General features: G+C 47.9%; 1 protein-coding gene across 2 annotated transcripts; it reads right to left on the reverse strand.

Moving 5' to 3' along the window:
- Positions 1-323: 323 nt before the first annotated feature.
- On the reverse strand, positions 324-11,358 carry WSB2 (WD repeat and SOCS box containing 2). Of its 2 annotated transcripts, XM_063315531.1 has the most exons (9): positions 11,202-11,351; positions 9,450-9,621; positions 8,592-8,821; positions 6,829-6,963; positions 6,231-6,331; positions 5,810-5,982; positions 3,996-4,109; positions 2,927-3,034; positions 324-1,735 (listed from the first exon to the last, which is right to left on the reverse strand). In XM_063315531.1, exons 1-9 carry the CDS (start codon positions 11,266-11,268, stop codon positions 1,573-1,575), a joined length of 1,263 nt encoding a protein of 420 aa, XP_063171601.1. In that variant the 5' UTR covers positions 11,269-11,351; the 3' UTR covers positions 324-1,572. The 2 variants fall into 2 exon arrangements, with proteins under 2 accessions (XP_063171601.1, XP_063171602.1); XM_063315532.1 differs by lacking the exon at positions 3,996-4,109 and having other exon boundaries at positions 11,202-11,358.
- Between the last annotated feature and the right edge of the window lie 1,707 nt (positions 11,359-13,065).

Genomic DNA, 13,065 nt, shown 5'->3' on the forward strand with positions numbered 1-13,065 from the left:
CTGTGAAGACAACAGTTCATGTGGGCAGAATAGAGGGGCATTGCAGTGTCCTCTCCCTACTCGAAAATATATCAGGGTATATAGATTAGATTAGATTAGATTAGATTAGATTAGATTAATCTAATCTAGATTAGATTAGATTAATCTAATCTAGATTAGATTAGATTAACAGGGTACTTTTCAAAAGGGAAAACAATGAGGTATTCTAACACAAACCCTCCCACATCCATAATAACTGGAAGAGGGAAAAAGGGAGAAAAATACATAGGAGATTCCTCTTTAACCAATTTGGCCAGAATAACTACCAGTCTAGACAAACAAGATTTCCTCTTCAAGCTGCTTCAAAATGAAGATTTGCCTTTATTAGGTCCCCCCAATCCACAATCATATAATTGGTCCACAACGTCGCAATACACTCACACTAGCACCTCATTAAATTAAGCTGCGCCCTGACCCAACACCAGTCTCGTATAAAATAAATACATTTATATGAAGGTATCATACAATCGTGTAGCTGGAGGTCATGTAGTCCAACTGGTGCTCAGTGCTGTTTAAAGATACCTAGTGACAAGGAACACACCATTTTAGGAATCAGGCTATTCTACCGGGCGACAGCTCTTCTTATGAGGAGATCCCTAAAATCTACTTCCAAGCAACAAGTGATCCCCTCTCCCACCACAGGCAATTTGGACCTCAGTCAGGCTCTATCCAGGAGAGTTTGCACAGGCTGGGAAGGGCAAGCCCTTGATTTTCACCCACCCTAAACTTCTTTGCATCTTGCCTCCAATTTAACATTCTGACCATTTATTAAACTCCCCACTGGTGCAATTTGCATATTTCTTGCACCTGGGGAATTCCTAGGTCCTCTGAAGCATCACCGTGTTTCTGTTCGGTTTCATGTTTTTAACACAAGGAATCTTCCGTCACTTATCAATCATCACCAGTTTTTCTCTCTGATCTTTCAGGAGAAAATAGAACCAAGCTGCTCTGGAATCATTCACCTTGAAATGTACTTCCCTGCTCATTTATCTACGGGCAAAGTGTTTTCCCAAACCTCCTTCCCAAGAGAGCCTTCACTTCTACCTCCCTGTAAAGGACAAAAACTTCAGAGCTTCACCCAGTAGCGTACTGAAGCCGGAAAGATTTCCAATCCCACATTTGTATTGATGGAGAGGATCCAAACCTGGTTTTCCCTAGATAACAAAGAAATCAAAAACAAAACCACTGCAGAATGACAAAAAAGTGGGCATTGGCTGACACCCCACAATTGTTTCCTCCTGTGTCCTGAGATGCTTTTTTTTTCTAATGTCCAAGAGGGAGCTGTTGGTGTCAAACCCGCATCCCAGAAAATCCTAAGTCTGGGAGGGTAACTGGCAAATTTTACTATACCAACCACTCTTTCATTTCTTCACGAGGCTAGTGTAAAAATGGGGATTTGCCAACAGTGTCCCTTGTCATTTTCCCAGCTAGAAAATGACATTGCATCATGGCCCGACGTACAAAAGAATGAGAGTTTTATCTTGCCGTTGCGAGGAACCGGCGGATCACAGCATCGCCTCCTTTAAGCCAACATCATAAAGTCCTGTAGGTGAGGAATTCCTTCATCTTCTTTGGAATGCTCAGCGCCTGGACCTGGTAGCTTGTAAAGCAGCCACGGAGGACTTTCCGACATAAGTGCTTTAGAGAAGACAGAGACTGAGGTGCTGTCCAAAACTGAGCATGGCCATCTCTGGTCCTGCAACATGAAGAGTTGAGAATTCGGAATTGAATTGAGTTTATTAATTAGTCATCCCAGGCGGTGGCAGCACCAAGCCAACTCTGGTTATCTCAAAAAAGGAGGAATGGACCTGATTAGGGCTGGGGTCAGAGACATCCAGCAAATCCCAGGATTGCAGGCTAGACTGGGAAATGTCCCAGAAGACGACAATGGCAAACAACTTCTTTCCACGAAAATAGCATGGATGTGTCCATCAAGTTGAAGTTGGAAGTTGACCTCAACTCAAAACAGACTTGATTTGTGGGTGTGCCTTTGAGTCAATGTTGACTCCTGGCAACTGCCTGGGGGAGTCCCTGCCATTTTCTTAGGAACATTTCGGAAGTGGTCTGCCATTGTCTTCTTCCTGGGGCTGAGAGAGAGGGACTGGCCCAAGGTCAGCCAGCTGGCTTCGTGACTAAGGCAGGACTAGAACTCACAGCCTCCTGGTTTCTAGCCCGGTGCCTTGACCATGACACCACACTGGTTCTCTAAAGGAGGCTTTCCTACTGAACTTTTTATTGCCCTCCAAGAAAAACTTTGTAAGGAAGCTTGGGCTTAGAGATAATGGCCAGGTCCAAGTCATGCAGCTGCACAAATGATGATTAGGCTTGGTGGCTTACCACATCCAAAACACAACTGAAAACATAACGGAGGTTAACAGCCTGGAGAAAAACAACCACAGTAATCAAAAACAACAGGGGCTCCACTAACACACTTGGGCTTGAATCTGAGTTTTCCTGATCTTTCTCCACCGCCTCACACCAACAGCCACCTGGTACCTTCTGGATAGGTTGCATTTATAACTCTCTGAGTTCATCAGCACTATGGAAGTCTTACTCTGGGTCTTAACAATACATGACTTCCTTCCAGAGGAATAAGAGATGGTTAGAGTTGGAGGGCTAGAAATCTAATTTTAATTCCTGAAAGGTGTATACCCCAGGGCTATTCACAACCTGCCAGCAATTTCTTAAAAGCTGCTGTGCCTTTTCCCAGGATCACGTGGGCTACCTCCACACTGCAGGATGTTCCCAGGACCAAGATACATTTGGTCAAGGAGCTGTTGGCAGGTGGTATGTGAACATCCCTGCACACTCCTTTTCTTCCAAGATTCTTGGATCTTCTTTTTTCTCCTCTGAAACAAACTTCCCCCAGTTCTCGCCCAGAACGTACCCTGTTGCGATGATCCCACCATGTGGAAAGTAAGTGCAGCAGAGACCGTTCTTCACAGGGGCAAAGGCAACAGGGCTCCCAAGTTCTAATCCCCAGATCCGGAGAAACCTAAAGGAGATAAAGGAATGTACTTGTGTTCGAAAGTTGAGTCAATGAGCCTAAGTGAATAAAACCAGTCTTCTTAAGCCTCCATAGGTTTTGGATTTCCAAGTCCCATTCCTCCTAGCCTGATAGGACCTGTAGGCCAAAACATCTGGAGAACATCAGCTGACACTGACTCTCAAATGTTGGCCAATTCTGCAAGAGTTCTTTTGAACTCATCATCTCCAAGGCTTATGTGTCCAAGGCTTATGAGTCAGGATTGCTGCTTGGTCTTGCACCCTACTGCCTTCATCCTAAGAAGCACCATGTTCAAAATCACGTTCCCACCAAAATCTTCAGGATGTGCTTATTTGCTGAACATGTTGGCACTGTCTCCCAATCATCACTCCCCTGCTATAAGCCAATGTGAGGCCTAGAAAAAACAAGGCCAGAAGCAGAGGGCTAAGACCAGACTGGCCCATCACAATAACAATGCCCATGTTTCAATGGCTCCTCTTGCTAAGAAATGAATGGCCCTCAGCCTGTTAGGACCCAGGGACAGTGGTGAAAAAGCCTTGGGGAAACCTGCAGTTCGATCATGACCCATTTTTGTTCTCGGTGGGCTCCTCTTGAAATTGCTGTCCCATTCAGTAGAATTGCAAAAGAAGGGGAACTTTTTTCCTCCAGAGTTCGCAGAGAGAGAAAGCCAGCCATGGAGCCTAATTTTGCAAACACTGTCCACCACCTTTAGATGCCTCTACGATCACCAGGCTGTGGTCCTCTTAATAGGACAGTGCTCCTTCAATGGACAAAAATCCATATTCTTATTTAGGTTCCGAAGAATAAGGACTCCCTAGCCAAAAGAGCTGGCTGAGTGTGGTGCTTGAAGAACAAGAAGGTGGAACTCCTTCCTGCATCCCCATCGGCACATTCTGGGACAGAACCAATGGCAACCTAAGCACTGGCGTTCCACTTTGCAGCCTCTTACCTGTCATCTGCCACAGTGGCAAGGTAGAGGCCTTCAGGTGAGAAGCACACAGACCTCAGGGAGCTGGTGTAGAAGTTGCCACCATGGTCCACAGCAGGTTGCAATGGAATGTGCCTGGGAAGGAGGAAAAGACAGGTTGGGGTCTTCCTTCTAGCTCACTAGTGACTAGCAGCTGCTGATGGAAAGCCCCTGAGAATATGCCCCATTCAGTCCCTTGGTAAAGCTATCTAAACTGATGCCCATAACTTTTGGCAGGAGATCAACAGTTCCTCTCCATCTCCCGCCAATTTGCAGCTTTGGGTCCTGCCTGCAACCCTGTAATGGACTGTGGGAATGACCTTGGGAGACAGGGAAGAGCCACGGCCAGGCGAACAATCGGATAAGAGGCGGCTGAGCCCGCAGAAGGAATGGGGGCATAGGAAATGTCTCAGAAGGGACCCTCCCTAGTTTCTTGGGCTGTAAAGGTGACAGGGGAGAAATGTACTTTGCACGATTCTGTTAATGTAACCTTACAATAGAGTAGAATTAGTTGGTCTGGGCAGGCTTCCTGTCTGGACTACCTTGAATTGTACTTTAGCTGCCAGAAATGCAAGGCCTCTTGAGGGATTTTCAGCTTGGGGTCCTCAGATCACTTGGAAGACCCTCAGGTGCACCATTTCCTCTCCCTGTGGGAGTGGAGGGTGGGGAGAGGCTTGCAATTGCAGCTAAATGTCAGCTCTGCACCTATGAGTTTGGGATTAGCAGAAAGCAGGGTTAAAACATTAAAATAAAAATAGTGAAATAAGCTGATCCCTCACTAAAACTGTTGTGTAAAACTTTGTTTTCATATATACATGCACAAGAAAATCTACACACACACCAATACATGCATATACAGGTAATCTTCATTTAAAGACCACAACTGGGACCTGAATTTTGGTTGCTAAGCGAAGTGGTCATTAAGTGAATCCAACCCAATTTTATGCCTTTTTGCAGCAGTTGTTAAGTGAACCTCATGGTTGTTAAGTGAATCACGCAGTTCCCCATTGATTTTGCTTGCCAGAAGCCAGCCGGGAAGGTTGAAAATGGCAATCACAAGACCATGGGATGCCGCAAGGGTGATAAATGCAAACCGGTGGCTAAGCACCCAAATAATGATCACGTGACCACAGGGATGCTGCAATGGTCATAAGTGTGAGGATCAGTTGTAAGTCGTTTTTTTCAGCACTGTTGTAAGTCCAAACCATCACTAAGCGAATGGTTGTTAAGTGAGGACTACCTGTATATATACGCACACCCATAGACACAGACACACATGAACATTAAGTATGTATGCTGCCTTGAGTTGACAAAAATAAAGGCAAGAGACAGACAGACAGACAGACAGACTGATGTGTATGTGTATATGATTCATATATATTTCTGTTGTTTTGCTTGCTCTTCTATTTTTACCTTTGGACGGTTCAGTTAAATTAATAAAAGTAAGACTCAAAACAAAGCATGGGAAGTTTCAACAATCAGCAATCTGGAAAGCTAAAATGTTTGCTGGATTAAAAAAAAATGAATTTGGGGAGAAGACTACCCAATTAGAATTCCCTAATCAGGTAGCCTTCTCCCCACAAATGCATTTTTAAAATCATTTCAAGCACCGGCATTATTGGTTTTATAACCCGGAGGAAAAGAGTTACTTTGCCAGCTGCAATGCGCTAGTTTCCAAATGACAAAGCGAGGGGGGGCACAGCTGGGCAGTGCCGAGCTTCCTAGTTATTGCCCAGAATCGTTTTGAACACCAAGCCAGATCTGTAGGCCTTCTAGGGAGTCGCCACCTTCCTTACCAAAGGGATCTTAGCTGATCCCCTGTACAGGGATCCCAGAGGATCACAAAGGTGTCATACGAGGCAGTGGCAAGAAGAGCCGAATCTGGAGAAAAGTCACAGGATGCCACACAGCCTTGGTGACCTTCTAGCTTTCGGAGGAGGCGATATGACTGCATGCTCCAGAGCAGAGCCTGATAGGGAGAAAACAGGCAAAAGTAAGGACAGATTGCCACCAAAGACCAGCACCTGCATTTCCCAGCCTTGGCAACTTGAAGACGTGTGGGCTTCAACTCCCAGAATTCCCCAGCCAGCTGGCTGGGGAATTCTGGGAGTTGAAGCCCACACGTCTTCAAGTTGCCAAGGCTGAGAAACACTGATCTATACCAACCGCATTTCTCACAGTCAACAACGCGGCCCTCTCCAGGCTGGCTAAACTCACCGACTTCTCTCCAGCCACTGAGCAGAGCATTTGGCCATCAGGAGAAATGGAACAACAGTAAATCCACTGCATGTGTCCAGAGAGGACTTTCAGTTGCTTCCCTAGAAAAAACAGAAGAGGGGCGGAAGGCATGTGAAGGCGGGGCTTAGAGAACACAGATCGGCCAAGCCAGCACGGACCTCCCCAGAGCCAAACTGGATTTGCACAATGAGCTGGTGACGTAGACCAGTCTGTGATTCGGCGTCTGAAACCCAACCACTGCGAGATTCAGCTTGCTGGGGACTTGCATACAGTATTAGGAATCCAGCCATGGCTAATTGAAGTGCCGTGATGATCAACCTAGGTTTGGTTAGGAGAACGATCTTGGTGGCTTAGCCTTGGATCGCCCTCTCTTTACTTTTTAAAATTATATCCCACCTTTTGTACGCAAGGCAGCGTACGCAGCCCTCCCTTCTATTTTTGCAAAGGTCCGAGAGGGAGACAGACGGGCCCAAAGTTTCTGGACCTGAAATTGGACTGGGCTTTCCCAGTGCCGGACTACCGCTTGAAACGCTACAAGGAAAAGACCCTGACCAGAGATTCCACAGCAGATTCTTACCATTTTGGCTGAGGTCCCAGACTCGAAGCGTTTTGTCCCGGGATGCAGAGACGAGAATGGAACGGCTCTTGCCAGGTGCGAAGCTCAAACCCCTCACCACATCTTGGTGCCCCGAAAGGTTGAAAAGCAGGCCCCCTGCAGAGGAGGAGGAAGCAGACAAAAAGGAAGTGAAACCTCCCTCCAAAGCCGGGTGTGGGTGCGTGCATTGGGGATTTGTGTAAACCTTAAACGATACAAGGAGCATCCACAACATTTCCAGAGGATTGCTTTGCCAAACAACAGGAGCTTTTGTGAGGGGTCTCGAAATCTCAGCTAAGCTTATAAACGGAAACTCAGCTTGCCAGCCCAGCCTAGCGATTGCCCGCCTCTTTACTAAGCCCAAGAGGGACTGCTAAGGGTTTGAAGGAGAATCAAAACGTTTTTCATGTTTCAGGAAAACAGGAAAATGCTGATATTTCTGTCTATTCCAATGCTTGCTCGCTTGATCTGTGTTTCTCTGCCTGCCTGTCTCCCCCATTCATCCATCATCCTGTCTGTCTGTCATCTATCCATCCATCTCCTATCCATCCATCCATCCATCCATCCATCCATCCATCATCCTATCTATCTATCTATCTATCTATCTATCTATCTATCTATCTATCTATCTATCTATCTATCTATCTATCTTCCATCCATCTCCTTAATCTCTCCCTCTCATTCATCCATTCATCTCCTCTATCTTATCTATCTATCTATCTATCTATCTATCTATCTATCTATCTATCATCCATCCTCTCTCTCTCTCTCTCTCTCCCCCCTCCCACAAGTCCAAAGGTTGTAAAAACAGGCAGAAACTGCAAGAAAATCTGGGAAGGAGGCCATCAATGCCAGGAATAGTGTTTTCCTGAGAGCAAGGAAACAATCTGCCTGCTTTTTGTGTGATCCATAAGCAAGCACAGAGAGATAGCAAGAATTCTGCTTCCCTTCTGGCAGGATCTGAAAACAGCTGGGGAGCGCTCTTAATTTCTGCTCTGAGCCGCATTAATGACCGCCTGTCAGAGGATGCAGCGAATTTTGCTCACCAGGGGGCAAAGGAAATTCATCCCTGCTGATGCTTTTGAAATAGCCAATTAGCTGTGTTCATATTATACTTCCTAGCTCTCTGAAACCTGGCAGCTGCATTACTTAATGCACATAGCATGAATCTCTTTCACACCCCAGTTCTCTTATACTGTATGCAAACACACACACACACACACAATATTAATTGTCCTTCATATCAGGAGTGCCCTTTAAAATAGAGATCAAAATGCCAGCTAACCAGAGATTGCAATCCAGGAAAAGGGTTGTGTTTTTAGGCTCGGAAGGGTGTGTAATGGCCTTTACACAGACTGATAAGGATTCAGCTTATGGTCCTGTAAACAGCCATCTGCAAAACTTTTCTGTTATCAAGGAGAAGAACCACCCCTTTGCCAGTTCTCAAGAAAGTCATCAGAAAGAAGCTGGACAAAGTCCCTGTCTGTACATACAGGGGGATAAATTGGTTCTAAGCTGGAAGTAGCACAGTTGCTGAAATGCTTGTCACATTATCCCTTGCATTTCAATAAATCCTGTTAAAAAAGACTCTAAGAGAATCACGCCTGGACAACTTTCAGTCGAGTCAGCTGCCAAAGAACCGGATAGTGAGGCTGGATGAAAGCAGGCTGCTCACATGTGCCCATATGAATAAGCCAATTTGCCAAGATTCACTTGTATTCCAGGAAATAACAGAAACAGTTTACCTGTTTGAACCTCCCAGACTTTAATCTGCCCGTCATTCAATCCCGTGGCCAGGATCAAGCAGGGGGTAGTTGCCTGGTGGAGATACTTATGGGGTTGGGGTGGCAGCCATGAACTGAAAGCCAGGCCCCAGACAATCTGTCCACAGTCCAAGGTCTTCTCCTTGGGCCCACCGCAACCCCTGGGCTTGGTTTTTGCACATGGGCCCTTGCGCTCCAAAGCTTTGCCATTGCTGTGGTGAAGAAAGGGGAGGAAGGAAAGAGATCACTGAGCTAGAACAGATCCTTGAAGTTGCTCCCTCCCTCCCCCTCAAGCAAGATCTCCCAGCTTCCTAATTAATGAATAAAACTGGAAACCCTGCGTGTCTCAGGAAGGAGAACTGGTGCAAAACTTGGGAGAAATTATTATCTCTCTATCCCACTCCTGCAAACACGAGCCTCTGCACTAGTGTTTTTCAAATTTGACAATTTTAAGATGTAGTAGACTTCAGTTCCCAGAATTCCCCAGCCAGCATGGGTGGACTTCAACTCCCAGAAATCCCTAGATTTCTGGGAGTTGAAGTCCAACCATCTTAAAGTTGCCACATTAGAAAAACACTGCTCTACACTTTTTTTAGGGAATGGTGAGGAACGTTTGCCAAAAGCGAGGATCCTCCCCTTTCCTTCATCCGCTAGTTTTCTAACCTGTAAGGTTAACTGAGGATTTTATCCCTGTTCTAGCTTATCCAGTGTGTCCTCCTTTCCCCAATCTGCTCCGTTTCTACCGACAAGCCTTACTGAGAATTTTGGGAGTCCAAAGCACTTTAACCCTGTTCTAGCCCATCCTGGGAAGATGCCGGCCCTTCCCCTGTGGATACTCACTGCTTAGTCCCCTGTAAAGGCCAAGGGAGAAGCTTGACCACGCAGTGGCCCTGCGACCAGGCAAACCAGGCCCCATCAGGGGAGAAGGCCACACTCCAGGTCTCACAGCTGGACTTCCAGTCATACTGTTGGGGTCGCCCTGGCGTCAGCTCGGCCACAAGGAGGGGCTCTCCTGGAGAAGAGGATAGCCATTGCATTACAGAGCAGACCCCTACATATATACAGGTAGTCCTCACTTAACAACCATTTGTTTAGTGATGGTTCAGAATGGTGCTGAAAACTTACAAGTGGTTCTCACACTTATAACTGTTGCAGCATCTCCACAGTCATGTGATCACGATTTGGGCGCTTGGCAATTGGTTCGCGTTTATGACCGTTGCAGCATCCCATGGTCACATGATCGCCATTTTCGACCTTCCTGGTTGGCTTCTGGCAAGCAAAATCAATGGGGAACCACACAATTCACTTAACAATTGCCACAAAAGTCGTAAATTGGATCAGATTTGCTTAATGACTGCTTTGCTTAGCAACTGAAATTCCAGTCCCAATTGTGGTTGTTAAGTGAGGACTACCTGTACCAGTATTTCTCAACTTTGGCAGCTTCTGGGAGTTGGAGTCCACACATCTTCAAGCTGCCAAAGTTGAGAAACACTAGTATATACATACTGCAAACTTGAAAAGGCAGCCAATACCAGGATCCAGGTATATGATAACACATCTCTTCCACCTCTCCATCTCATATGCAGCCACCACACCTGGGCACAAAGCTCCTGGCATTCCCAAGGCTGATCCATGAGTTGGAGACAAGTCCCAGCTTTTGTTTTTGTTTTTTTCTTTCAAAATAGAGAGAATCACCTCATTGTCTGGATGCAGGGTGTTAGGGCTGCTTTTTCCTTCTGGAAACACCCCTTGGGATGGAAGCAGCGAGCTGTTCTTGCCTTATTGCCCACCAACCAAAGCAATCTCTTGGGATCCTTCCTATGGCATTATGGGAAGGAAGGCGGGGGTGGGGGGAAGCCAGTTTTGACATCAGGCTAGAAACTGGGAGATGGGGAGTTCTAGTCCCACCTTAGGCACGAAGCCAGCTGGGTGACCTTGGGCCAGTCCCTCTCTCTCAGCCCTAGGAAGAAGGCAATGGCAAACCACTTCTGAAATCTCACCAGGAAAACCACAGGGACTTGTCCAGGAAGTCCTCAGAAGTTAGGAGTGACTTGAAGGCACCAAAACAAAGGGTCCAGATTGGTCTAGTGGTTAAGGCACCAGGCTAGAAACTGGGAGACCATCCATCCTTAGGCATGAAAGCCAGCTGGGTGACCTTGGGCCAGTCGCTCTCTCTCAGTCCTAGGAAGGAGGGGGCAATGGCAAGCCACATCCAAAAAACCTTGCCGTGATAACTGCAGGGATTTGTCCAGGCAGTCTCCAGTAGTCAAGACTGGCTCGAAGGCACCAAAAAAAAAGGGTGGGTGGGTGAGTGGGAGGTAATGGAGGGGAGAAGCTTGGGGCCGGGAGGAGACCCGAAGTGCGGAGGATCCAAGGACCTCTTTATGGCTTGGATTCAGTCTAGGCGACGCTGGCAAACCTCCCCCCCCGCCCCGGCTGTCTGATAGCACCTTTTCCGGCTCAGCAACCTGATGGAAGGCAGGCGCTTCCAGGCGCTCCCACGACCAGACTCCGGGGGCTTCTGGCTTGGGAAACGCCGGCACTGCCCCCGGCCGAGCCGCGCTCTCCTCCCCGGGCGCGCCCGCCACTCACCCTCCGCCGCCGTCTCCCCCTCCGGGAGCTGCCGCAGCCGGCGGCGCTCGCCCGGGGCCGCTTCCATCCGGGGCGGCTTCCTCTTCCCCTGCCCGTCCCTGCCCGGGAGGAGTCATATGACGGGCTCGATGCGGAGGGGAAGCGGGCGAGGGCGGGCCCAGCGGCCGAGTCCGAGCCGGCGCGCCGCCGAGAGCCGGGGCGGAGAAAAGGCGGAGGCACGCTCCGCCCCTGCGCCACTTTTGCGCCCTAGGCGCAGGGCTCGTTGCGAAGGGGAGGCGGGCTCCGGCCGCTGCAGGGTCGCTCGGGCGGTTTGCTACGTGGCCCCGCCGGCTGCTTTCCCCAAGCTGGCGCTTGCTTGGCCACGGCTCCCATCATCCACAGCCAGATGCGCTTCGTGGGAGGTGTAGTCCAGCTCGCCTCCAGCAAGGGCCAGCTGGGGGAAGGCTGCGGTGTGAGGCTGGTGGTTTGCTTCCAGACCGTTCATTACGCAACGAGGTCCCGTCACCCGGGACCTCTCAGGTGTGCCCTGCTGATGTGGCCTCGTTGGCTAATGAAACCAGCAGATCATCAAGTTCAAAGCTCACCAAGGGCTCCACAGTTTAGCCATAAGCTAGATACTCTCTGGTATCGGAAGGATGGAGTAGCGAACAAGATGCTTAGGCACGTATATGTGGATGTACACAAACGCACACGTATATACATCTGCACCCCTACCTATGGCTTACTCAGTGCAGCTTGCGAGGGATCTCTAAATGCCCGAAAATGCCTCTAAATGCCTGAAAATCCCTGCCAACTCGTTTTTCTCTCCTAATGCAGACACGCCTTGAACATCAACCCCTTTCTTCCCAACTCCATTCTTTAAAAAGCAAAACTATTCTGCCTGACGAAGGCTTCATCGTCCTTCAAAAGCTTGAACGCACCTCTGTAAACCCTGAGTTGGCTTCATAAAAGAGGCTGTTAGTAGGATTTTGGAATTTTGCCTGCCATCGCTGGACTTTTTGTCTCTCCTCTTTCGGGTTTGCCAAGAACAAAACAATTTACGTCGATTTGACCTATTCCGACGGTGGGCTCACTTCCTGGAGCTTTGTGCTTGGCTGATTTTCCTACCTAATGCTGGCTCGGGTCTAATCCAGACAGTGATTTGATGGGCTACCAGGAGAAGTCATGCTGTGTGCCAAAAACGCTAGCCTTGGTAATAGGATACCAACCACAGGCATTTGGCTTATAAAGAACACGCATTTAGCTTAAAGACAGCAAACAATAGCAGCTCCACTTCTCAAAAGCCGTGAAATGAATACAAAGCCTCACATAATTCGCCTAACACCCCCCCAACCACACATACACACACCTTACAGGCAGCAACATTTGTGTCCACACACCATCCTTTTATTCCATAAACGAAAGATTGCATCCAGATTCACAAGGGGCAAAGAATCTTGGCCTCTGAAGCTTAGTGCAGCCACCCTTGAAAGGAAACAAATATTTCCATGAGCAGAGCTGGCCAAACTGCCGGGCACCCCAAGCCATTGGCCACATGCAGGAAAACGTGTAGGCTGGGAAAATGGCATTTTAGGGGGAAGACGTAATCCACCTGCATTTTCATAAATAGAATAACGTACAAATTTGGGTTGAAGCCTAACATCTAACATCCAACGTACAATTTGTACGTTATTCTAACGTCTGACATCTGTTCCAGATGTGCAGACTTCAATTCCCCGACTTCTCTGCAAAGGACACATTGGCTTGGGAATTCTGTAGTCTGACAATATTTGGAAGGGATCAGCTGGGGATGGCTGTTCCAGATGTATAGTTTACAGTTAGTACCTCTTTGTGTTTTAGAAAGCAGAGATTCCAAACCTGGGTT

Source organism: Candoia aspera, chromosome 15 (assembly GCF_035149785.1).
Source record: "Candoia aspera isolate rCanAsp1 chromosome 15, rCanAsp1.hap2, whole genome shotgun sequence".
Classification (NCBI taxonomy): domain Eukaryota; kingdom Metazoa; phylum Chordata; class Lepidosauria; order Squamata; family Boidae; genus Candoia; species Candoia aspera.

Bases quoted from the DNA above. Each gene is read 5' to 3' on its own strand.
- WSB2 (XM_063315531.1), bottom strand. From the start codon at position 11,268: ATGGAAGCGGCCCCGGGCGAGCGCCGCCGGCTGCGGCAGCTCCCGGAG. The intron at 6,332-6,828 runs GTAAGAATCTGC...TGTTTTTTCTAG, and splicing joins CTGGGACCTCAGCCAAAATG to GGAAGCAACTGAAAGTCCTC. The intron at 3,035-3,995 runs GTAAGAGGCTGC...TATCTCCTTTAG, and splicing joins GCCACTGTGGCAGATGACAG to GTTTCTCCGGATCTGGGGAT.